Source organism: Gasterosteus aculeatus, chromosome 15 (assembly GCF_964276395.1).
Source record: "Gasterosteus aculeatus chromosome 15, fGasAcu3.hap1.1, whole genome shotgun sequence".
NCBI classification, from domain to species: domain Eukaryota; kingdom Metazoa; phylum Chordata; class Actinopteri; order Perciformes; family Gasterosteidae; genus Gasterosteus; species Gasterosteus aculeatus.
In genome coordinates, this window is record NC_135703.1 from 11,674,726 (window position 1) to 11,701,414 (window position 26,689).

General features: G+C 43.8%; 3 protein-coding genes across 5 annotated transcripts in view; 2 read left to right on the forward strand and 1 right to left on the reverse strand.

Moving 5' to 3' along the window:
- The window catches only part of efna2a (ephrin-A2a), a 61,050-nt gene extending 51,792 nt beyond the window's left edge, over nt 1-9,258 (forward strand). Inside the window, exons 2-4 of the mRNA XM_040200011.2 lie at nt 768-1,060; nt 5,302-5,367; nt 6,745-9,258. Coding sequence (XP_040055945.1) covers nt 768-1,060; nt 5,302-5,367; nt 6,745-6,869 — 484 coding nt within the window. The 3' untranslated portion in view covers nt 6,870-9,258. The remainder of the gene's footprint in view (nt 1-767; nt 1,061-5,301; nt 5,368-6,744) is intronic.
- A 3,181-nt stretch (nt 9,259-12,439) lies between these two features.
- On the forward strand, nt 12,440-23,582 carry snap23.1 (synaptosome associated protein 23.1). 2 transcript variants are annotated; one of them, XM_040200515.2, is made up of 8 exons: nt 12,440-12,846; nt 15,662-15,776; nt 19,237-19,278; nt 19,542-19,590; nt 19,727-19,844; nt 20,774-20,947; nt 21,077-21,221; nt 21,597-23,582. In XM_040200515.2, coding segments are annotated over exons 1-8 (708 nt in total). In that variant the 5' UTR covers nt 12,440-12,844; the 3' UTR covers nt 21,660-23,582. The 2 variants fall into 2 exon arrangements, with proteins under 2 accessions (XP_040056449.2, XP_040056450.2); XM_040200516.2 differs by having other exon boundaries at nt 12,473-12,644.
- Nucleotides 23,583-24,741: 1,159 nt separating this feature from the next.
- Nucleotides 24,742-26,689, reverse strand: part of sptb (spectrin, beta, erythrocytic) — a 35,041-nt gene continuing 33,093 nt past the window's right edge. For both annotated transcript variants that reach the window (XM_040200513.2, XM_040200512.2), the window contains 3 exons: nt 26,231-26,404; nt 25,896-25,938; nt 24,742-25,682 (listed from right to left, as the gene is read on the reverse strand). In XM_040200513.2, the coding sequence (XP_040056447.2) occupies nt 25,488-25,682; nt 25,896-25,938; nt 26,231-26,404 (412 nt within the window). In that variant the 3' untranslated portion in view covers nt 24,742-25,487. The remainder of the gene's footprint in view (nt 25,683-25,895; nt 25,939-26,230; nt 26,405-26,689) is intronic.

Here is a 26,689-nt window from a genome sequence, read left to right on the forward strand (position 1 = left end):
TTTGGGCGGTGGGATAATAATGTGTGCTCGCTACCGTCCCGTGACCCACTTCTCTAGTGGTTCGTACGAGGAGGCTCACACAAGTACATTCAAGTACTCGGACTGGAGCAAAGAACATGTTACAAACAAGCTCTCATCAAAACTCCCATGTATCTCACAAAGCTTTATCCGAATAACGTTGGCAACTAATTAAACTAATATGGGATTATTATTGATTCATCTGGCCTCCTCTTGTTTATTAAATAGTTAAAACCCCTTTAGGATATTTTTTTTCAAAAAGCCATGACTGGGATGGTAGTTTCAAGGTTTCCCTTTTCAACGCCCTCTATCAGAAAGCCGTTGTTGGAGTGTCCTTGAGCAACACGTGGCACCTCAGAGGGTTGCTGTTTTGCGTCTCACTCGACCTTGGATCTTCCTGCAGAAATATTTAGATTTTTCAGACAGAAAAGTCCCAACAGCAATCACACAATTTCCTGTAATTATGGTGCACAGCATGACTGAACTAAGTGGACACTCACCGCAATTTCCTTTATGTATGCAATCATACAGAAACTCAATATGGGTAGTAAATATTCATGGTGTTGTAGAAGATTCGATTTTCTTCTCAAAATAGATGTCTCGCACTAGATGTATCTCATTACTCCTCAGTCAACCACTCCTGCAGCCTCCTCGTCGCTGCTCGCTGATTCCCTGCATTTTTCCGGCTCCGGCTGAATTTTTTTTATTCATGACGAAATTCTAATCATTGGTCTTCCTTTGTCTTGCAGGTTCTGGCACGGGGAGTACAGGGTGGCAGTGAACATCAACGACTATCTGGACATCTACTGCCCTTACTACGAGGGTCCCCCGTCCCACGGGCGCATGGAGCGCTACATCCTGTTCATGGTCAACCACGAGGGCTACACCTCCTGCCAGCACCGGATGCGCGGCTTCAAGCGCTGGGAGTGCAACCGCCCCAGCGGTCCCGACGGACCCCTGCGCTTCTCGGAGAAGTTCCAGCTCTTCACTCCCTTCTCTTTGGGCTTTGAGTTCAGGCCCGGACAAGAGTACTACTACATCTGTGGGTCCTCAGCTAGGCAGTGTGTGTTTCTGTGTGAGGCCGTGCGCAACGGGCAACGGGGGTTGGTCCGTGTTTGTGTTTTTTGCGCGTAAATATGCAATCAGCAGAAGCTCGATTGAGAGAGTTCTCAAACATCGCCCACACGGACGCATGAGTACACCTTTCATCTCTCACTCGCTCACCCTACTCTCTCTCTCTCTCTCTCTCTCTCTCTCTCTCTCTATTACTTGATGTATCTGGCGAGTATCATAAGTGGTGTGCTCAGCAAAGTGGTAAAAATGTCACCAGGCGTATTTTGTAATCATTTTTATATTAGCTGTATTGATATTTCTCCTCACTCCAACAAGTGATGTATGGGTATCGCAGATGGGCTTCCCCCCCCCCCTGAGACTGTGTTTCTGAACAGAGTGAATAAAGGCGTCATTCCCCCATCAGGCGTGGGACAAATAGTAACTCCAAATTACTCTTAAACATTGTTTGAGGCTGCTAAGCGGGCCAAATTGGTGGGATAGATTCACTGCATCCGGGCTGTTTAGTGCAATATCAGTTGGTAATCGCATAAGAAAAGCTCGTTCAATTGACTTTCAAGAGCTTCGCTGTTGGTCACCAAACTTTCTGTCACTTTTCTCTGTGCGGAGGCTACGAGAGCTGCTCGGCTTGTGACTAAACGTCAAAGTCTTCCTGCGAGAGGAGACACTCACAATTTGCACAATCCCGAGATCGCACACGACATCGGAATGTATGCAAGGGTGCCGTAAATTCTTTAACCAACAACACTTTTTTCCGACAAGGACAGTCTCGAGCTGCCATGTGGGAAATTACTTTATGTAAAATAATTAATTTATTATTATTAATTGCTTTTGTAAATTGATGGCTTTACTTGATAACCAATTTTCTCACTTTACCAACACTTCGATTACCTCTGTGTCGCTGGACATCAAACCAGACCTGACCTGTCATTGGTGTCTTGTTTGGAATTTGTCACGTAGACGAATAAGTTCCGCTGCAGCACTTCCGCCGCCACGAGGCCCAGCGCGGGCCCTTTATTCCCTTTATTACTGCCGCTGCACAGCCGACCTCAACCTTTTCAGCGGGAGATGATGCATTCTCGCCATGACCCGTAATGGAATGAGGTTCCTCTGCCATCAGTTTCAGGTCGGCGTGTAGGTGCGACATGTTTCTTGATTGAGTTCTTTGGCCTTGGACAGACATTCTGACCTTGCGGGGGACTTTCTCATTTGCACAGCGGACGCGGCGATCACCCGAGGCAAAGAAATAACTTACAAACCTTCCTCGATAGTTATGGGCAGGTTTTAAATACAATTCGCAGTAGCATTACTGTGTTCGGATTGTATTTCTGATGCATTAACACTATTTAATAATATCGCGCAATCCGGGAGAACCAATGTGCCGCACTACTGAATTAAAAGATAATGAGATTAAACTAATGCTTTTCCTCCCACGTATTTGTTCTTACAGTAAGTTTTAATAATGAGTACAGAGTATCTGCAAATATTTCTTTGCCTCAGTCTGTTGTCTACGCCGTCACAAAGACGCAGCAGGCGAGAGTGAGAGAGCTAAAGAGGCGAAGATAACAGACACCCGATGTGGGACGGCACTTTTCCCAGTCGGCGCACACACACACACACACACACACACACACACACACACACACAAACACACTCTTTTGTTTTCGGTCTCATGTAAGGACGGACAGGGCCCCTCCAGAGTTGTATAGTTGCTGACTATACTATTGTGTTTCTGGGACCCTTGAGGGAAACGTGTACTCTACAAGATTGTGTGTGTGTGTGTGTGTGTGTGTGTGTGTGTGTGTGTGTGTGTGTGTGTGTGGTGTGTGCATGTATTGTTGGGGAGGGCTGGTCACGGGGTCAGTTGTCAAGCGATTGTGAGTCAGTGAAAGGCCACGTCCATCATCTTGACTGACAACTACACAGGTTTTTTTGTCTCTCACACGCACATAGTAACCCCCCCACACACACACACACAAACTGGTCGGTATTGATGTAAAACGAGGGCATTCTGAGATTTTTAACAAGCCATTCCCTCAAATGAGTGTGTGTGTCTCTTCTTGCCATAAGTGCTCCACAAAGTAAAGCACATCGATCTTTAAAGGTGATCCGTGGCCTGTGCGAGTGTGTTCCCGCGTGTGCACGTCGGGGTGTGTGTTTGTCATGTGGTTGACGTGTTGACAGGTCCACTCCGCCCCTTACTTCTCCCAGCTGCCATCTGATGAGGTTGAGTGATTTTCAATGGGGTTTCAGGAGACACGGGGTTGTGGACGTGCTGGGAAGCGGAGGCGCTGGGAGAGCTGATAAGGTGACAAAAGTAAACATTTTTTGGAGGGAACGGAGAAAAGGAATTCCTGCCCTTTCTTCCGGGCATGTGACCATTTTTTTTTCAGTGAAAACGGTGGGGAACCCTGGAACAAAGAGACACAACGGGAGAGATAGCTCGATACAAAGCTGGCAGGGCTTCAAAGGAGACCACCATAAACTTTCTCTGGCCACTTTAAGGAGGGTAAATGGAGGATTTGAGAAGGAGGCAGGGGGGAGGGGGAGAGGGAGGAGGAGGGAGGAGATCCAGGAGAGTGCAAAGGAAGGGTCAGATGTATTTCCTGTGCGCTGTGGATCTTGATGACGGTCCTCTCCAGGGTCGCTCTGCTCTGTCTATGCGGACCTCCTCGTTGGAAAAAGGCCAGTAGGTCTCCACTCAGCCCCTCAAGCACCGACGGGTGTGCACGTCCTCCTCTCACATGCGCGTGCGTGGATGTGTGCATGCGTGATTGCGCGTCTTTATGCGGCGAGGTGGTCACCATCTGCTTTAAGGTCTTCAGTTCTATTTCACATGAGGTGGGACTAAAAACCCAGATTCCATAAGGTCTACCTTGAAGTTTAAGCCATAGGACCGTTTTTTAAAAACAATTTTCTCCTTTTTTGGGCATTCAGCCGGTGTAGCACGGCGGCTCAGTGGTTAGCACTGTCAGCTCACGGCAAGAAGTCCCTGCGTCTGTGGGGAATTTGCATGGGTTCCCCACTCCAAAGACATTTAAAGGCAGGTTGATTGAAGAGCTGCTATTTCCCTTGGGTGTGAATGTGAGTGTGACTGGATCCCAGTGTGCGGGCTGATCCCTCACAGACTTGTTTACGTTGCCTGAAGTGCTCAGTGTGTTTACGGGAGCTCATAGGCTTGGGAGCACGGGTTTAAGAGGACTTGAAAGGACATAATATAAGAAAGTCTCCAACGGCTTGAAGCAACACACGTCATCAGGGAAGCACTAGGCTGCACTAATGACTGCATTAATGCCAATTTATAACAAGTGAGAGAACTTGTTTTTATAATGCCTATCCTCAATTTTCCACCCATAACACTTTTGTTTCAAGCTTTTATATGTTTTTATTCCAGCGGTTTACAATCTTTTGAAAATGACATCCAGGTGAAACAATGATGTTGTTTCAGATGTGAGAAAATTATCTTTGTTTACTTACCGTGACAAGAAGAAATATCTTAATAGGTCTGCATATTATTGTATGAAATATTGAATATTAAAGTCCAAGTACATACTAGTTTTTTACAAAAGCCACCAACCAGTGAATAAAGTCAGCAGAATAATCCTTTCTACTAAGTATCCTTTCTAAGTATTGTCAGCTTTTCTTCCTGCCTATAAACCCATAAATAGATACGGTGACTTAAAATAATTGAGGCTTGGTCTCTTTGTGTGGGTACAGAAACGTTGACCCACCAATCCCACTTTTAAATGGCCATAAAACACCAATGTTCACCGTGAGTCAGTTTGTGGTCATTTAAATCATTTTAAATTACTTTGATTACAGCTGCCTTTAAATTTAAATGCTGTATTGAAACAGATGAAATCATTAAGCTTGGTTACCAAAAGCATTGGGCGGGTGTAGCCGATGTACCAAATCCCATGAAAAGAGCAAAACCAGTGTGTTCGTCCGTCTCTTAATACTTTTTGACTATACGATCTTAGGCCCAAAATCTGATTTACACTCAAAATATGTTATAAATGCTATTTTGACAGTACTGTCTCCAGTCCAGTCCGAGGGGGGGGGCTGTTAATGAACCACTGACGCAAAACCTTGAACAAAACAAAAAACAAAAAAAAGTTCATTAAATGGTCTCAATTACTTTATGAGTTCAATCAGCTGCACAAATCGCTTCATCTCCCAGCTAATCTATTTCAATTTATCTGCTTTTTACAGCGTCTCCCCACCCAAACCACGTGGGGCGAGCGTGTCTAAAGCTGAAGGTGTATGTCAGACCTCCAGGTAAGTCGTGCTCTAACCACACAGACTCTCATTGCATCACACACAAACAAACACGCTAAGGTCCAGATTGGCTATCAAAGTAAAATGAGTGGGGAATAAGAGGTCTGATGAAATGCCCCGGCTCTAACACCTTCACTCACACACACACACACACACACACACACACACTCTGGCACAATCACACATACAAGTGTGCACGGGCGCATGCACGTGGGCACAAAGTGGCATATGCACATCACATCAGATAACATCACATCACGCGGGGGTGTGAGGGCGACCTTCTGTCCTTGTAGAAAGAGAACGGGGCAGCCTGAAAGTGCTCTCTAAAAATATAACAGAGCTTCCACATCACTCCTCTTGCTGGATTTGTTCGTAAGTAACAAGAGAGCAATCTAATAAAAAACCCATCGCATACTCTGGAAGACTAATCTAATAATAGACACTTCGTATTTCTTAATAAAATTCCCATTATGCCTCAGCCTTGTGGTAAAAGATTATGTATGACTTGCTCGCCACATAATAGAGTATTTTTTTTCACCAGGCAGCATGCAACCTGATAAGGGATATTCTTTTTAACATAGCTTGTGCGTGATTGAGCCGTTATAATGATAATAACCCAACGGAGAGTGGAAATACACGGGGAACGGGCTGCGGCGGGCCTTACACTACAATTGCGTTATCTGGAAAATCTACCTGTACGGCTTCTTCAAAGGCGGATTCTACCTCGTGAGTTCTCAGGCTAAGCCCGACTAAAGAATCCAACCTGGCAAGTAACCTGCTCCCCGGATATTGACACGGCTTTGAAGATCATCGTAAAAGGATGACAGTCGGCCTTCACAGCTTTCCAGACTCAGATCGTTCCATCTGTAGCCGAAGGGGAAGGAAACTCTCTCCTCCGCCATCGTTACTGAAACAACATACGTTCTTCTATTCTGTCATTGCTGCGGCTCCTCGTTGAGATTCTTCTTTTTTTTTATCTGTCTGACATTGCAACTTCCATCTCATCTGTGAAATACTGTCACTGGAGTGAGCTGTGAGCGGTGTCACATGTGTGTGTGTGTGTGTGTGTGTGTGTGTGTGTGTGTCAGCTGCTCCACATTCTGAGTCTGTGTGATTAAACTGTAATTAGGTTGGTTAAACCCCCTGCAGAGCTCTGTTGCTGTCATCTTCTCCTCCTCTCCCTTTCCTCCCCTCATCCCTCGTAGTCTCTCCCCCTTTCCTTCGCTTTTGAATTTTGCGAGAGTTTTGCGGTCTGTCGCACACTTTTCCACGTTCTACCCTCCGTCTGTCCGAACTGGTTTCAAATGTGCCTCGTCTCTGTGTGAGCGTCCCCGTCCGATCAGATGTTTTGTCGTTTCTCTCTTCTTTCCGTTTCAGATGGGTCGGGATACGACTCCCCAGAGCCCTTCCTGACTGCTGGAGGTCCGTGCCTGAGGCCGGCGTCCATGGTCCTGCTTGCTGCTCTGACCTCACTTCTGCTGGGACTCTTCTCCTGGCTGTGAACCCTCTCCCCCCCCACCCCCACGCTCCCCCTCCTCCCTCCCTCCTGGAGCTCCCACCCAGGGTCGCTGGGCTGGGCTTGGCTGTCCCTCTAAATCCACCACCCCCCTCAGGGAAGCCCTCTGTCTCCGTCAACCCCCCCCTCTCCTCGCTGCCCACCTCCACCTCGATACAACCCCCCCTCCCCCACTGCCAGCCCTCTCCATGGCCCAGCAACGGACACTGCTCCCCGGACTGGCTTAGAGGGTCGGGTCTTGACCTGTCTGGGAAGCTGCGCTCCGTCTCAGCTGATGCAGCTGGAAAACACAAGGGAACTGTCTCTGCACTCATATCAGGGGGGTCCTTTTGATTTGTCTATTGACTGTTGGCCACTGATGGGGTAGAAGTAGCCGCGGCTATGATTAAACTTGTCGTTCCGGTGCAGTTGCTATCACCCAATCACGGCGGGATGCATTAAGCGATAGGCCTGGATGCACAAAAATTGGATTTTTCCTCACATTGCTATCCCATCGTCGAACGAAGAATTGGAAGTGGCCAAGCTTGCATTGGAATTGGAATTCCATACTACCCGGACCGCTTCCAACTGCAATAGAAAGAAGAGCAAAACGTAGAGAAGGAGCGGAGAAGAGTGACCCGGCCGCTGCAGGAAAGAAAAGGAAAACAATGCGGGCAAAGTTTTTTTTTTAAATCCGACCGTATGGGAAATGTAATGTTGTGTTGATATTTTCAGACACGGTGTAGATTCACGGAAATATGAAATAAAAATCCATCAATTAGATTTTTTCTTTCTATGAGAAGTTAAGATTTCATCCCATTCTAAAGACAAGTATAATCATGGCTGTGTCAGTGGGAGGGTCGGGGGTTGTTCCGGGTGGGTTTGGGGTGAGGTGTATATTTCCGGGTGGGATGTTTTCTGTCTTATTCGTGTTTCTAAACAAAGCATTTATCACAGCCTGGCCAGCACAGGCGTCTTCAGCACCGTCTAGTGTCGACCGGGTCGGGTGACTTTTGGAACCATGACTTTCTCATGTATGAATGTACCACTGGTCACCCACCTCTTAGTCTTTCTGTATTATTATGACTGTGGTCACGTACGGTACCTTCTCTAGGACTGGCTAGGTCGGGTCGGGGGTTTGGAGGACCAACAGGGGACAGGTGACAAAAGGAGGCGACACTCAAGTTGCATGACCACTGTGAAACCTTCAGATCTATCTTGTTTGTAACGATGATATATTTTTTCATGGGGGAAATCAGAAACACCCTGCTAGCGCTCTCTTGCTCGCCCTGAGTTTTTTTTTTTTTTTTTCAGACATCAAAAGGAAAAAAAATTCAGAACTTTCTTCTCACACTGTTTCTCCTGTCTGGCTACCGGCCGTTGATGGATTAGCTCGGGCCGGGAGATAAATGGACCCACAGGGTGAAACTGACTGGAAATCAGCCCTCAGAGCCCAGGCCAGATCGCAATGGACATAAATACTGAATGAAACTGGTCCTGGGTCTGAGAGTTAAACCAATAAGGGAAGCACATAGACTGTGGCAAATGAGGCGAGGTGTGTGTGAGTGTGTGTGTGTCTGTGGTAGCATCACAAAAACACACATGCGCATGCACACACACACACACACGCATTATTACATGCACACGCACGCAGTGTTTGACAGCGGGACGGTTCCTCTGAGACTTTGGGAGCATTCATGGACACGACTATAAAGGGAACAGCGCAAAGAGAGAGGGTGCAGGGGATGGACAGAGAGTTTGTGTGAATCATGGGACCGGGACTTCTTTTGTTGGGAAGTGAACCTAATGAGTAAGCACTGTGAACACACACATACTACACACGTGGCGACCAGTGTACAGATACACGCACACACACATAAAGACATATGTATAAAAGCACACGCGGATCAAGACATTTACAAAGACATGGCATGTACATACACTCATGTACAGAGACACACAAACATACACACACACTCAAGAAAACACAAACAAGGGGAAGCACTTCCTTCCCTGTTTCATCTTATTTTTGTAGCATTTAAAATCACTGTTAATTACTCCTTTGTGGGATGCAGTGATGGGTCATAGCCTGTGGAAGATTTTAAAAAATGTGTTTTCTCTTCTTCTATTTCACTGATGCTGTCCTTCTATCGTTCTTCTTCTCTGGTTTGTGATCCATGGTTGGTAGTGGTAGGATGCCTCCAGGTCTGAGCGTCATGTATGAGTTTGTTTCCTTTTCTGTTTGTGGTGTTTTGTTTTTTTGTGGGAGCTGACCTCAGTCATTTAAGTCAGTCAAAAGTAAACACAAAAGTCAGAGCAAGGAGAGAAACACACAAATAAAGATTGTCTTTTTGTCTACTCGGGAAAATAAATGAGTGGAATTTCTTCAGTGGAAATGTGAATTAATTTTCATTTGATGGATTTTTCCCCCCAAAGGGCAGATAATTATATTCATCCATTAAACTGCACCTGGGTCTTTATTTTGCCCGGTCTATCTTCCTCTGACGTCAACGTCTTGGGACAGTGAGCATTGAGCTCTGCCAGTCAAAGCATGAAATTATTCAGATAAAATCACCCACTCCAATCTTCAGCTGTTTCTCCCTCAGCGATGTGACAGCTAATCTGAACTGCTGACAACATGGAGACTGAAGAGCTTGATAGCCTTCCTCCCTTGTTTCCATCAGATTTACAGAAGTGTGGCCTTCCAGAGATGGAAAGCAACCGAGTGCATTACTGTAATTATGTACAATGTGAACATACGTAAGTGTCTTATTTGAGTATTGCCAAGGTCTGCTATACTTCTGCACCGATACACATTGTCATTTTAACTCTACTCCCCATTTTATAGCGAAAGTATTTAGAAAGCAAAAACCTGTATTGAAAGTCATAATATCACAAAAAAAGAGTTTTTGCTTGGCTCAGTTTTAGCAGTATAGATAATGATCCCTTAATTTGTGCAATAGCTCAATGGCACCCAAAACTCCAAACATTTGCATAACAATTATTTATGAAAATGTGCATTCATTTGTTTTTGTCAATGTTTGTTCTGCCAATTCACTTTGCCAATTTGGTTAAAACTTCTAACTGGTTTGATTGTAATTATATGTTCAACCCCAAAGAGGTAGAGTTGTACAACAATTCATGAAATCACCAAGTTTAGAGAAAAATCCCAAACATCATGCACCTATTCAGGACCTCTAAAATGTTCTCATTATGACCCTGTGGAGGGGGCCCGACCCCTAGTTTGGGAACCACTGGACTATAGCGATTAAAACCTGCTCCACCAACCTCACCAGTAAAATGCTATTCGTATTTTTTTAATCCATTAGTACTAACAACATATTAACAGGATGTATGATAGACCACCCAAAGGTCCCTGGTGTGAATATTTTATAGGACTTTTTTTACATTGTACGATGACTCATATGTCTATCAATAGACAGGTGTGCATGAACAAGACACTGAACCATTTCATGCCGGGGATCCCTAAAGGATAAATATTTGAAAAATAATAATAATCTGAAAAGTTTCCCCTAATCTTTGAGCTCAGCAGGTTTTCTGTAGATTGCACCTGAATAGAGGGATGGGGATTGGATACTTCGCTCCCATCGGGGTTTGTATGGGCCAATGCTTGCTTTAACCAATTTATCAGCCTTGTTTTAAAAGCGTTATTTGAAACTACTGACAGCCTATTTTGGCAGCGTGATGCTAAAAGAATATCCAAAAAGTTGTTTTTAGGAAAACTGCATGAATAATAGATGAGCGTTAGCTTGCCATGTTTTGTCCCTCCTGTGCAAAGCCGTCTAATGGCCATTAATGTCTCTGGTTTCCATCAAATTGCTTCATATGATAGCTCAATTCAAATGGAGAAAGAATAGGCTTCAGTGAAATGGAGACAGGGGAATTAAATCATCTCTGAATATTGACACGCATGCTTGGTCAGCCAATTCTTTCTCCTGACAAGTATATACCAGGTACCAGCGGAATTAGCCTAAAGTAAAATTAAGCCCGATCAAGCAAGGCCTTGAAACCTTCCCATGTCTCAATCCTTGTGAGAGGAAAGATGAATGTGTGACACGACTGGAACACTGCCAGATTTGAACAGATGTTCTCCTTAAAATTATGGGAAACTAGTGATCTGGGCATTGTCACTGGCACACACACAATTAAATGTCCCCATGTATTCCTTTTTACATGTTATTAATCACTTGATTATTTCAGCTATTTTCATTGGCTGGCGTGTGGGAGAATAATTGGCAAGAATCATTTTGGCCTATATGATGTTGGTTTTGGCAACAACTAAAAAGAAAAGCCAGGAAATACAGATGGCGACCCCTCTCCATTCTTTCGCTGTCTTCATCCCTGCTTCTGTTGATTTTTCGGTCTCACAGGCTCTCTGTAGGCCGATCTATTCTCCTCTCTCCCCTGTACTATTATCTCCTCGTATTCAACTAACTGGCATGATTTAGGAATTATGGAATTAGGGCAGCGCTCCCATCTCTATTAATGAGGAACGGCATGATGAAAGAGCTTGATCCTGAACGTGCCATCTGTAGTCACTATTATACATTCAGTTAATCTATCTTTCCTTCTCTCACAACTTTCTATTCTTTCTCTTCCCTCGTTCCTTCCAGCTTCTCACTCTCTCTCTCACACACACACACACACACACACACACACACACACACACACACACACACATATCCTCCGACGGACACATTCACATTATACCATAGTTGTAATTAGGGAGGAAATACTAATTCTTAGCTCTTCAAGCGCTGCTGGATGTGGCGTGAAATGGTGAAATTGCACAGCAGGAAAGTTAACTATAGCCCACAGACGCATGCATAGTCACACAGTCACAGGAGCCCAGATGGACCATGTGTTATTGCTGAATAATGAATGCTATGTAGACTCTATAAAAGATACATGGGCGGAGAGAGCTGGGCACCATGCAGGCACCCTCGGCGGTTCAGCGAGGGCAGCTCCTTGTACAAATTTGGAGTTTGTTACAAAATGTTCAGCATGCAGGTTTTTTTGCATGCATTTTGCTATAGGTGACCCAAGAAGGGAAATATGTAGCTGCAATTGGAGAAAGGGATAAAACATTTTGCTTTTTAGACGTTGTTAGTTGATATGTTTGCTGGCAGACTGCCAAGTGTCTTTGCAGTCACCTTGAACAGGCTTTTGTGGTTTTAAACCATACAACTTGGGAATTACGCAGCAGATTCAATGCTAGAGGCGCAGCTTTCAGAGCATATCTCAGAAACACCATGAAAAATATTCAACACTATGTGTTCATGTAAAATACAGAGATGGAGGGGGTGGAGGGGGCGGGGGGGGTCCGGGTGAAGGGTAAATGCTGCACTCATGTGGGGAAAATGAGCAGCGCCTTTTCTTCTCTGGAGTCATATGACAGGACATGCGCCACCACCATGTGCTGCGTTCAAAATCCCTCCTTCCTCTGACAAGTTTGAAATAACAACTGCTCAAGCAACAGGGAAATATATAACTTTTTAGGTCTTTTTATTTATCCGGTAATAGTAACCTGTTATTTTGTGGATTAAGATCGTACATACAACATACACGAATAGATGACGATAAAAGCAGAAAAAAAATTAATAGAACTGCGATATTTCCGACACCACGTAAAAGCACCACCGGACACACTTCAGTCAGGCAGACGGTGAAACCACTGAAGGAATCCAGAAGTTATTAACTCCACATACCACAAAGAAGGAGGAGTGACCCACTCATTTTTTTTAAACAAGGAGGGTTAATTGTAAGTATTGACTCCCAGATAAACACATCCCTCCCTTTTTCTCTCCTTACACAGTTGTTTGTTGGTGGCGTCAACTTTAGGTAGTTGACTAGAAAAGCGGAACTAGCTAACTAGCCAGCTAGCAGCACGTTAGCTAACGTTAACAAGTCGCTCGTGTCTCGTTTTACGACCCTTACAACGCTGCTGCAACCTTTTCGACAATGTAAGATACCTTTTTTTTTTAATCTGCTTTTACAAACTATTTGACACAGAACTTTCAAGTGTTTGACCGTTGGTGCGTTTTCTTTGGCTTGGTAACTTGGGTGTGGGGCTTTTAAGTTTCCTTCACCTTCCTCGTTCGGCCGCGCGTCACCTGTTCGTCAAGTGACCCTCGTCATGCAGCTCAGCACCTTAACACGTTAACTTCGTTCCTCTTCTTTAGAGATCACTTAACCGCAGCCATATGTGCGGATTCAGAGTATACACACACAACGGTAATGATTTAACGGCGCGTCGTACTTTGTCTTGCTTCTTACGTTATATACTTGGCAGGTTGTACTGTTTAATGATGCTGCCGTAGACCATCATTGTTTAGGTGAAGCCTGTTCGCCGTGATGTCATCGACCCCCCCCCCCCTTTCCCCCCTTGATGTTTGTTTTTGTTTACAGGTCAGCTTAAGTCACCCAGCCCAAAACATTAGAGACATAACCAAAGTAAAAATGTGCCGTTACTTTTGAGGACGAAGAGTGTGGAGTGAATACCACAAAATATAACCTGAATCTTTCATCAAGTAGAAAGAGAATCACGGACACAACATGATGGGATGAAGAAAAGGCGTCAGTAACTGGTGCAGTCAGAACTGGAGGAACAGGTTTGGGGAGACGAACGAGAAAAGTTTCCCCGCCGCTAACCTTATACCCTGAAGTGCTGTGAAGAAACTGCAACATGAATGTCTTTTTTAAGCGTGTTGACCGGTTGTTCGCGTGGCTGTGGACACGTGTCAAGGGGGTGTCCCGGTCTTGGGGGGTCAGGTGTAAACACGCAGGGCTTTACTTTCTATGTGATGATAGACTCAAGTTGCCCAGAGAACCAAATCATCTAGAATCCAGTGTGTTGCTTGGGTGTAACCTTCTCATCGCTGTCTTGAGGATAAAAAAAATAAATAAACTGAGGTCTGTCGTTCTGGCACATTAAATTGATTTTCATATGCAGGTGTTTTGGCTTGGTATTTAAGAAATAGTGCAATATGTTTGAGTGAGTCCTCCTACAGTGTTACGCTTGTAAACTCAAAACAGTATCATGCCAAGTCCAATAATCGGTTAGAAAAAGCAGTCAAGTCTGTGTGAACCAAATGCCCCGAATGCCCTCTGTCGATTTAAAAAAATAAAAGTGCAGGGTCAACAACACAAAGTCCTCTGAGCGGTCTGCCAAATAGACTATGCATTTTCCTGTTATTTTCCTATCTCAGGATGTTTTGTTGAAAGGGAACTTGAAGAGGGGGTTATTTGAAAAAACAAGAAACCGCCGCTTGAACTGTAAAGGAAAAGAGGATGAGAGGAGCGGAGGAAGAGGGCACAAAGCTGTTTCCTGTTTGTTTGGTATCTTTGAAACGAACGATGGAGCTTTGTGTTTGTAACAAACCGGCGCTGTCCTTTTCAATTTATTTTTTTTCTGCATCACTGAAATCCTGTGCCCGGTCGGCCTACAGTGGTCTCAAGCTGCTCGCCGCAGCGTAGGCTGCCGCCACGGCGGCCCTGCCGGTGCACCCCGTGACGTGAAGGTCACCCGATGCACTTCATTAAATGGCGTTGGATTTGTAGCTGCTGAACCCTGATGCGAGTTAGCCATGTGGTTGTTATGATCAAAACATGACTGCAAATGGATTACAAGGCACAGGGAAACGACGCGGCCGGCGTAGTTGTTGTATTCATGAGAAACAAGTGACCGGTACTGGAATGGTTGCTCTTTGCTAAGTGTAGTCCTGCTCTGACCTTTTATCTAACACGTTTAATTATGTTCCGCTTCTCTTTTTGTGCTTGGTCTTTACATATAAATAAGCTGAAAGCACCGGAAAATGTTGAGTTTCTCAACCGTGGCCTTTACTTGCAAACAACGAGCAGCACTTCCTGCTGCTAATTTACATTAAAGGCCTCTCAGTGACGCTGCATGTTTTGCATCATTTTAATCTGAAGACGGAGCCTGCGCGGAGCTGTCAAATAAGGATTCCTCTTAATTTGTCCTAATTGAATTGCCATTGAGAGTTCATTTCAGAAATCAAACACTAAAGTTTCTGTTAGAATTGCTCCTTGTTCAGACCAAGCAAATAATATTGGAATTTTAGGCCTTAAAAGTCAAAATCTTCTAAAAGGGCATCTATTATAACACAGCATATAAAAGAGTACCATGCTTTCCCCACAGGTTTGGCTTATTTTGTTATTTAATCTTTTATCATCAACTATTCAGTTATGTTTTGTGTACTTCTGCAAGTTACTAACATCCAATTACATAATTCTGCTTTCACAACCCTCTCAACTCTCTTCTCTTATTGTGATCAAATAATCTGATAGACACACTGCAGCCAACTTTACACCAACAAGGAACATTTTTGCTTCATGATGGTAAAAGGTGTCTGTCAGCCTCCTGCATGTGTTCAGACTACCAACCAATGATGTGCTTGAGCACGTGGCATCCATTAAAGTTACAGCAGGAATTAGAGACAAATTATCTTTGCCATACATGTTGTTTATGTTTCCATATTTAGTCTGTATATTTTGTCTGTTATCAGCTTTTTCAAACGATCAAAAAAAGAATATCAGTATATTTTCTAGTTGTCAACTGGCTCATCAAATAATTGTAGTTTGTATTAATATGATTCTAGGTTCCCTATCAAATGCACCTGGCCAGCAACGTTTCTTTTTATATTTCAGTCTTTCATAGCCGCTTCAGTACAGCGAGGTCTCGGGTTTGTTTTAGTCGCAGAGCTTCATCACAATCGATGCCCTCTCATGTGGCCTTTTGGAAATTTTCTTCTCTTCCAGGCCGCAGAAAATCGAGCTCGGTGCCACAGGGGGATCATCCAAACCGGACAGCAGCAACATGGACGACATGACTGTGGAACAGATGGCCATGAGGGCCAACCATGTGACCGACGAGGTACTGACACACACACACACCCACACACACACGCACACACACACACACAGATTGTTCTCCTATTGTCCTATTGTGTTTCTCTCTCCGTTGCTCTTTGTGTGAGAAAGAAGCTTCTTTGCACTGATATTCTGTCCTAAATGTTCCACCCCAAACTGTACAAGCGACAGACAGAAGCTGTTTGCAACGTGCGCAGCGCACAGATGAGCGGTGAAGGCGTGGATCATGTTTGTCAATCATTTTTGATTTCACTTTCATGGACTTTTTTCCTGGGAGGAATTCTTTATTGTGTTAAAGACCAATTCACGTCCAATTTATTGACCCCACTTGATAGTGTGAGCTGGAGACTCAGTAAGTCAGTGCACGAAACATGCAAATAAATGCAAATATAAAAAGTGTCTACAGGCAAGCAATCACTTTCATGTCTGACAAATAAAATGTACACTATTAAGTAAATAATGACTTTATTTAGATTGAGTTTTTCCTTTTAGGAAAAGCTATTTGACTATTTAATAAAAATGAGATGCGTCTCATTTAGAAAATCAAAGCCTTTTTAGTCCTACTCTCAAATACTGCTGAGATTGAGGATAAAGGAGGAAAACCTTCAACCTTTCACCTATACAACATTAAAAGCAAAAAAAATACACAAATTTTAATGATCAAAACAAACCTGGCTCTCGGAGCCAAATGCATTAGTTCTTATCGAAATGAACACAAACAAATGCTGCTGTAGCTCAGTATGCAAAATCTTAAAGGAATAATTGGACATTTTTCTCATTTGCTACCTTGTGAAGAAATAGATTGAATGTCCTCCGGCCGAATAAGCAGCTATAGTGAGCAGTCTGTTATCGTGGCTGTATGGGGGGAAACTGGCGTGAGCGGCTAGCTGCGTTCTGTCTCCGGTCCATCTGATCCTCCCATCAGCGTCTCCTAAAGCTCACTAATTAACACGTACGGACACCGTGATCCATTCTACGTTCAGTTTCTCAGTGTGCTATTCTTATGGGGAAATAGTCATTTTAGCCACAACCACATTGAAGGCTGCACATGTTGGGTCACCCATTAACACGTCGAAAAAATAACACGCATGCAATTGTGGGGTTTGTTTAAATATATGCAGGATCACTGAAGGAGCAGTGGGTGGCTAATGAGATTTGTTGGGTGTGCAGGTGATTATTATGCTAAGCATTAATAGGATGCGTCTGAGGCTTTAACTTAATTTAGCCTGACACACCCCCCCCCCCTCCCCTCAGCTATACCAAAGCATTTTATTATTAAGGAGATAATTGTTTCATCAGCATCCAGGGCACGATACGTCCATCTGATTCAAATGGACTTATTCCTGCTAAGCTGGTAGCTTTGCACCTCCCCTTCCTGTCATCTTGACTGTACCAGTTGTCTGTGTTTTTCTTTTTTTTTTTAACGTGTTTATCCATTTGAGCTTTCTGACTTAACCTGCATTTTCTCTTCTTTCTTCCTTTTTTACTGCTGCCTGGTCGGCTGAAGCTCATAGAAGGGACGGGCGTGCATGGGCGGGTCCTTCTGCTAATGTTTCCCAACACTTTGGCTTCTGGGTAACCACTCGCAGCACGCTTTTCTATGTATCTGGGTAACATCTGAATTTGTTACGATAAGATTGTTTTCAGGAAGTCGTATCACAAGCGCTGTCATTCATTTGGAGGCTGGTGTCCATGTCCGGTAGTTCAGGTGGCTTCTCCTTTATCTCCACTAACTGTACCTCCATTTAAGCCATCCCAAACAAATGATAAAAATACCACTAGTCTGTATCCCAAAGACCTGTCACGGCACCACAATCTGGAAGATTTGGCTGCGTCAGCGATTTCGGGCTTAATTAGGCAAGTTTCAGTGGGCACAGAGTGTTCATCCGCCCAAGCGATGTTCTGACCAAGACAACAAAAACATGGCTGAGCTCAACGCGTCCCGCTCGCCAATTCCATGTTTGTCTGGTTCTCAACTCGCTGATTTAATGTGTTCAGAGCAAACACAGCAGAGGGAGCGGATGAGGAATCGGGTCCCCGCTCTCTCTTGTTAGCAGCTAATCGGGGACGGTAACAATGGAGTCGTGCCCTGAGTCACTTCCGCGCTTTGCTCCTCTTCTCTGCGCCAGCTATTAATAGAGACACAAAGGCCCAACTCACCTGAACGGGCTGCATTCCTGTGTGTGAGTGTGTGTGTGTGTGTGTGTGTGTGTGTTTTAACTTTTTGTGTCAGTTTAGTCCAAGAAAACCGTAGCTGTGTCCTAAATCCATACTGCGTAATCACAGAGGGTTTTAATATGCACGTTCAAGAACAGGTAATACTCCCCATTGCAAGGCATTAATAAAGAATATTTTCTTCTGGTTTGGTTCCCATAAAAATAACTAGTGATTTAATTATTTGTCCAAATAGTTCGATTCATTTGCCGTCAGTCAGTCAATGGATGAGTTTTCTAAACGCGGCTCACAACTCTTATTTAACGATTCATTGGTTGGTCCACAATGTCAGAAAATACAAAAAAATGCAGTACAAAAACATCTAAAAGGGCAGGTTTTATATTCGTGATGCCTGGTTTTGTTCAGTCAATATCTTAGAAACTAGCGGATATTAAAAGTCATTAACAATCTGGATCTTGTGTAGAGTCTTGAACAAATCATTTAAGCTTTAGAGCTGAAACAATGAGCCGATCGTGAAATACATTTACTTCAACAATTAAACAATGTATGTTGATGATAAAGCATTCCCTTGTCCTCCACTTTGGGTTTGCCGTCATATATATTCTTGGGTTTATTCGATTGGAAACTACTCTGGTCACTGAAATCAAATTACTCAATGTTTAATTAGTGGTCTCATCAAATTCATTTAGTTGTATCCACGATGGGTGGTGGGGGGTGGAGGGGGCACTGCAAGGAAGTGATGTACAAATGTTCCACTGCCATCCTGACATTTCATTGCAGATTAAACCCGGGTGCCATTTAATTACATTAATTAAGCCTTAGATATGCTGGTGCTCAGGTATTGCCGACGCACTAAATGGGATGAGGGCCATTGCTGATGCTACGTGCCATAATGGCTGACGTGAAAAGGGCCAACTGATGTAATTTTGATTACTTGTTGGATCCAGCACTTTGCTCGCTTTGAATCAGACGGTTTCTTCATTATTCTTTTCTGCCTTTTTATGTGAGCTGCATAAGCCATAATCACTGCAAACCGTGGAGACCACATTGAAATGTACTATTCTGTTATTCTTTCCAAAAGCCGTTTTTGAGAGGACCGAATCCTCCCTAGTTCAGTGTGTTGTACAAAGTGAGCACTGATGCTCTCTGGGTTTTGATGTCCACAAACGTCAAACCAGCAGTGACTTAAAAATGGATGAATCTATGTGTTGTTTTGGTTATTGCCATTTTTATTTATTTTACTTCCATGTTTTTATTCGCCAACGCCTGTTGTTGTTTCTTCTGTACAGTCGCTGGAAAGCACACGGAGGATGCTGCAAATGGCAGAAGAGGTGAGACTTTGACAATTTGTACCGATACAAAATAATCTGCAGTTGTGTTTGAGGAAAGTCATAATACCACCTGGACGGTTTTGCTTAAGGCTATTTAGCTTTTTGTTTGTAGTAATTACACTAACCCTGTTTGTCTTCAAATCATAAACAAACTTTTTCTTAAATGTGTCCAACCTGATTTATTCCCATTGTGATGAATACATCAGTAATATTTTTTTTTTGGGTTGTGAATCTTGTGTTGCTGTGACTCATGTGTTTTGCAGAGCAAACAGACCGGTGCAAACACCATGGTGATTCTGGACCAGCAGGGAGGTGAGTAACTCCACACCTGTCTACTCTCATGACTCGATGCCCAAAACGTGTGATGTATCAAATGATGAAGTGTTCGTGGATATAGCAAAAGAAGAATCTGAATTGCTGTTTGTGTGTGTGTGTGTGTGCGTTTCAGAGCAGCTGAAGCGCGTGGACGAGGGCATGGATCAGATCAACCAGGACATGAGACAGGCGGAGAGGAACCTGACTGACCTCTCAAAGTGCTGCGGGCTGTGTGTCTGCCCCTGTGACCGGTACGCTCTGAGTGTGTGTATGCGTGCGTGTGCGCAACAGGAATATAGCAATATAAGGAACATTTCTAAAACACGTTTGGGGTCAGTTGCAAAAAAGAAGTATTGTGTTTTTGGTTTTAATTATCTTGAGAGCGCTGCTGGCAGCCGTTGGATGTTAAAGACTGTGGTGCCGAAAAAAATGAATATGTAGCCAGCAGGTTGAATGAATTCACTTTCGGATTCTGGGTCAATTTGTGAATGTATTTAGCACCTGTTCCCAGCAGCAACTACGCAGCGTTTTCATTCCCGCATCTGCCTCGAGCATTCTCCATGGCAACAGCGGCCCGTGATCGTGGGTGTTGTGGTGTTTAGAGAACTGAACACGCATGGCTACGAGTCCTGTGCGTCTTAGTTAACCTCGATGACGTCATTGAAAGGAGCGCACACCACCGTGCAAATATTTCCACAACCAGCAGCCTCCCGCTGTTCACCACAGTACAACGGCTCTGTCATTCAACGTGTGGTTTCCCATGAACACACTGAATCAATTTCATGAATTAAATACACATCTTCTCAAATGTGAATCTTCTGGTGAAAAGATTGCTCTAGAATGTGTAGCACTGCCAGCGGTGGTGACGGACCGTCCTGTTCAGAAGAACAGGACCGTACTCGATGCAAAGCTGCGTGCGTGTGTGTGATCATATCAGTTCTAAACATAGAAAACAAATCTCCCCAAAATGCTTTCACTCTGGAGAAGAGGAATCTTTGAGTACCATAAGACAAGGTAGGGTATCTTTTTTTTATTTTATTTATTTTTTTTTAATTTGTTTCTAAAAATCAGTGACAGCCGACTTGTAGCCTTTTTAGCTCAAAGACCGCATCGTATTCTAGTTCTTCTAGTTGTGATTCACACCTTCCTGGTCGGTACTGACTCTCTGCTTTCCCTGCAGGGTGTCGTCGATAGAGAACGACTCAAAATACAAGCGTACCTGGGGTTTGAGAGGAGGCGACGGCGAAAGTGACTCCAGCGGCTCGAAGGTGGTCTCGAGGCAGCCCTCGGGTGTTCGCAACGGCCAGGCCGGCCAGATGAACAACTCGGCGCCCTCAGGCCCGTACATCAAGAGGTGGGAAAGATGACTAAGCCCCCCCCCGAGCCCCTCCTTTCCTAAGAATCTATTACCAAACGTGATGAGAAACATGTTGTGAATTTATTGAATTTATTGACAACGTATAGACTTTCTTACCATCGACAGGATAACCAACGATGCCCGTGAGGATGAGATGGAGGAGAACCTGGATGCGGTGGGAAGCATCATTGGCAACCTGAAAACAATGGCTCAGGACATGGGCAACGAGATCGACCAGCAGAACAAGCACATTGACAGCATCACCAATAAGGTAACCGCCCCATGCTGTGCACGTTGCCTTGGCCTTCTGACTTTCATTATTATAGTAAACCTGTGACAAAATGCACTCAACCCTAATTCTCTGTTATAATAATAAGCCTTGTGTCTACAAGTATGCGTCTGTTTGCATCAATTCAAGAGTGCATTCAGTGTTCCATTTAATGAAGCATTTGCAAATCTAATTTAATATACGTTGATATCTTTTCTGGGTAAAACCTTTTGCATTAGCACTAGAGTTCCTAAATACCACAAGAAACTTTAAATCCTTTTTCTTATGCATGTTGAGCGAAATCGCTAAACGCGCTAAAAAGTGCATGCGATGCATGTGTTCTGCCTCCTTACTTTGAATTTGTTTCTTTTCTTTCAGGCGGATATGAACAGGCTTCGCATTGGTGAGGCCAACCAGAGAGCCAACAAGCTCCTCAAGTAGACAACGAACCCTACTTCTTCCAGTTCGATCCATCAACCTTGAGCCTCCGTCACCACGCGCACACACACACGCACACACACACGCACACACACACGCACACACACACACACACACACACACGCACACACGCGGACTGCACATTTGTGCACATGCATCTTTTGACATAAAAAAAAAGAAATTCAGTCAGGAAGAATATCTTTGCCAGCGCCTTCTACTGCACTTAGATGTAAATATAATCCGCTAACATTCTGTATTTTACAAATTGGCCACAGTCTTTGACAGGCGCCTTCATAGTCACGCTGGACTTAGAGAAGCAGGAAGCGCATCAGAAGCTGCACCAACGGGGAAGAGACAGACTGCCTGTCGCTGCTGGTTGATGCCAAAGGTGCAGCGGGCCTGTTGCGTCATATCTCAACATTCAGAGGGAGGGAGGTAGCACACGTCGACTGCTTCCCGTTTCTCTTTTGCCGTTCTCTTTAAGAAGTCTTTTTTTTTTTTTTGTGTGTGTGCGTCTGGATGAGGTCGCCGATGCGGTTTCATTATAAACGCATGGCCTTCTATTGGTCCTGTCTTGATACAGTTTAATCTAGTTTAATCATAAAACCTTGGCTTTGACACAGATGCATCCTACTTAAATTCGAATTGGTTCAATGTGTAATCAGGTTTATGTATCGTTTATATTTTTGAGATGATGTGCTTATTTAAGAATTCTTTATCGGGCAAAAATGACTTGTGAGGGGAGTTTTTTTTTTTTATTTAAAAAACTTTTTTCGAGTCATTTATGCCATTCCTGATGTAAAAGCTATTTCATAACGTAAAAATATTGTGCTTTCAGAGTGAGTTAATGCTAGAATTCAACGCACCTACCCCAGACGCAATTAATGTTTTTAAATGTTCTGACTGAGAAGTCAAGGTTGTTGAAGGCAGGACGTTTATTAGAGAGCTGTATTGGTGTTAGAAATGTAATTATATAAATATCTATATACTGGCAATCACTTGTCCTTCTAATGTGAAGGAGGGTTAGTAAGAATTGTTAACTCCTCCAAGCATCTAGTATATTGTAACATAACACTGAATATGTGAAACCATAGTAGATTTGTCATAAATGGATCAATTGCTGTACTTCATATTTACCGTTTTATTCCATTTTGTTACCGCTACAACATATTGCAGCGGTTTATATTAGTTCTGAAATTTCCTCAAGTTTATTAATTGCACACGTCTGTAAAAACACGTTTGCTTCATAAACACTCGGCTGCACATGGTTGTCATTGCAGCACATATGCAGCCACTTGGTCATAATGTCAACTGGAAAGGTTGAAAATGAGAGAAATTAGCCTGATCAAAAACTATTAATCTAGAAATGCGGGTGTGCAGGAAATGTCGACGCCTTTTTATAGATGATCCAAGGTTGTGTTGTAACATCCGCTGTATCACAAACGGCTCCTCCTGTAGCCGCGTCTGATAGCGGAGCAGCAGTAAAATGATCATATCCGATGATCGAAAGCACCATTTGTTTTGTGGGAGACGGAGCCGGGCTGGGAGATGCAAAAGTATCCGCGCGAATGATGATTAAGAGGTGAATGTTGAATAAGTCCCGGCGGACTCTGTTTAGGCCTCGGTGGCAATTCGGCTTAAGTAACTCAATATGCTGAAAGTATTTCTTGTATCCGGCTTAGTTGTTTTCACAGAAATGATCCTTCGTACGCCCGTTGGCTTTGTAAGGATTGAAATGACGTGTTCTTCAGGGTTTGTTTGGCTGAACGCGAACGTCCGCAGCTCGTTGTGCATCAGCTGGGATCTAATTCGTGCAGCCTGCTGGAATGTTCTTCCACCTGTTCACCATGGTCACATGCAGCTTGTCGTTTAACACCTGGCTCTGTTAAATTGTTCTTGTTCTCAATAAATCTATTCTGAAATGAATGTTAATGGACTTTTCAATGCGCTAACAAGCAATTCCGTATTCATAAAAAATCTGTGAAGGTACAACTGTGGACCTGTTTGACATTTAGGAAGGAGATTAGAAAGGCAATAAATATACCCAAACGTTCTAGTTTCAAGAGTTTATTTTAAAGTTTATTCCCGATGTTTTATATCCTGTTAACATCATTTTTGGCGTATAAAATGCAGGGTACAAACCACTGAACAGAAGAAGCAGGTAGGAAGGAGTGGAGGAATAAACAAAGTGGCTAAAGGTGTCGTTACTGTAGATTGTGACCAGTAAAAAGACTGAATAAAGGTGATTTTTGGATTAAGAAGGTTTGATTACTGTAATTTGATATCTTTTCTCTCCACAGAGAAGGCCAGAAAAACGTCGGTTTAGATATACAAGAAGATTATACATGTAGTACCATTTTTCTCCCCCTTTATCTATATGCAAACAATCTAGACCGAGATCACGATGCAGCCTCATTTCCTCCTGAGCTGAACAGCCTCCATCTCTGCACCGAACTTCAATGCTTTCTATGAGGTCACTTGAGTTGGATCGTAGTCGAGGGACGAAGCCCACTGTACGAGGCAAGACTGCAGCGGGTGAGTGAATGTGACATCAGCGTCTCCAAATGAATCTACATACTGTATAGGGGTTACAATGTAGTATTCTATAATGGCTTTATTGTTGAAAGGTACCAAATTTCTCATTTCCTCCTTTTTTACATTCATATGAAAGACGCCCTCAGCTGTGCAGACCCAGCGTGAGCTTTAGATGGAGCTCGTGCTTGGTCGCATCGCGTGGTTTAGAAGAGCAGTGAAGATTCATCCGATCTTTATCAACCCGCCTCGAATCATTTCTGGTTGGTTCTGATTCGATGAGTTTGATATCGGGGGTTGTTTCATTAAGCATACATTGGAACAGATTTTGTTTTTTAAGTTTGCTGGGCTCATTTCAAGTCGGGCTTCCCACAACGAGACCTTGTTTTCCTACGAAACACCCCACCGATATCTGATAAGAATAACATTTCTTACGTGTGTCCCTAAAAGCCAAAGTTAAGACCAGTAAGGCAGGTCAAGTTTGGCCTTCAATGAGGGTTTAAGAATATCACAATAGCACCATTTCAAACTGATGTAAAACATACTTCATGCATTTGTGTATATGTTTTAATGAATAGATATAAAATTCAGGGTTTAGCACACAAGTTCACCACAGTTCAGTTAAGAATACGACTTCATTAGATCGATAGTCTACGCTGGTTGTGGTGGTCACGTTCCATCAGGGACCAATTTAAACTCTTCACAGTGCACAGAGCATTTGGTTTGCATGCCTGCAATTGCTCTTGGTGTGTGTGTGTGTGTGTGAGCGCTGTGCTGCGCTGCGCTGTTGCTTCCCACCAAGTCTTTGCGTCGCATTTACAAAGCTTTTGAAAGTCAAGTTCAACTCACTCTGGTTTTATGAGTAGCATGATGCGCTCCCAGTTCAAACAGTATTACAGTTCACAACCATTGTATAAGGCAGATTAATACAAGTACTGTTGTGTCACCCCAGTTTCATTACAGGCCTCCGTGTTGTACATGGCTGTATCAAAGCATGCCGCACTAAAGCAAAGAAAATGAAAAAGTTTTACAAACATTCTTTGGTTGAGTGTGAAAGGAGCATTCATGTGCTTTAATTTAATTGCTTTAAATTGGTTAAAAACAACACAAAGAAAACCCTTTTTCAATGATACACTGGCTTAAATACAGGCAAACAAGTGATGGATAAATGTAGGTTTACTTTTGCATAATAATATAAAAAAACTAGTGGTTAAAAATTTGTCTTCGACTGATTGTACACAAATACTACTTTCTCTTTGCGGGTTGCCGAGTTACGCCACACGGCCTGCCCGGCTCTTTTCACTTATTCTTGGCAAAGCGACTGGACTTCTTCTCCTTGTCCTTCTTGGCGGAGCTGGGCTCAGGGGGTGCAGTGGAGGAGGAGGCGGGGGGAGGGAGGCTGTGGGTTTTGGCCCCCGAGGCCGCCGCCTCCTCCGCCGCCGCCAGGGGCTGGACGGCCTTCTCCATGGCCTGGCTCCAACGCTGGAGCTCCTCCTGAAATTAAAACACACACCCCAGAAGCTCACAAAGGGAAGTCCACCTGCGGAGGGACAGTGCGCGTTCCGGCCTCTCAAAACCGTGGGGTCGTCTTACTGAGACTTAAATAATCTGTCACGCACTTTATGTATGAACTGTACCCTCTAGTCCGTCACGGTACATAAGGTCATTATCATGTGTTTGTGGAAAGCTTGTCGGTCAAAAACTCACCTCGTCTTTAAACTGGAACAAATATTCACTGCCGTCTCCGAGACTGGGGAAAGGACAAGAAAGCAACGTTACTGTGTGGAACAAAAACAGCAACATAAAGAATAAACTAGTTTATGCATGAAGGCTCCTCTTCTTTGATAAGAGGTGTTAATGTTGGTTTGAGGCAGCAGACCAAGAAGAGGGAAACCGCTTCTGTGGCTCTGACAAAAAGGTCAGAAATGTCATTAATTAATGCTGTATGTTTAATCCATATCGTAAAATAACAGCGTGTTACACGCAGGACTATTTCTCAGCAAAGTGCACGTTTTAGATGGAAGATGGATTCGGGTCCTCACCGTAGTTTGGAGACGTGCTTCTTCTTCTTGTAGCTGGTGAGGAACTCCCAGGTGGCGCTGCTGAGGGACAGAGGGTCCTCGCCGTGAAACGTCACCCCGTGGCCAAAACTCTTGGCGTCCTTATAAGCCGACAGCTGACCGGGCTTCAGCACGCAGTACAAGTTGTTCCAGGACCTGGGAGGAAGGGGAAGAAATGGAGGGCTGGAGTGGATTGGATCATGTCAGCAGGATAATTGATGGCAAAAATGAAAGTAATTCAATTCCAATTAAGAGAGCCACAACGACCTTCCCCACTCATTAAGACTTGATTCTGCTAATTGGTCATGAGTTTGGAGCCGCTCACTGCTCTGTAACGTGTGTAGATAGCCTGATCCTGTAAGACGTCAGTCAGGGTGAACGAAACCCTGCGGTTAATTAATTAACAAATTGACTTTAGTAGCTGGAATTTTTACGTTAAAA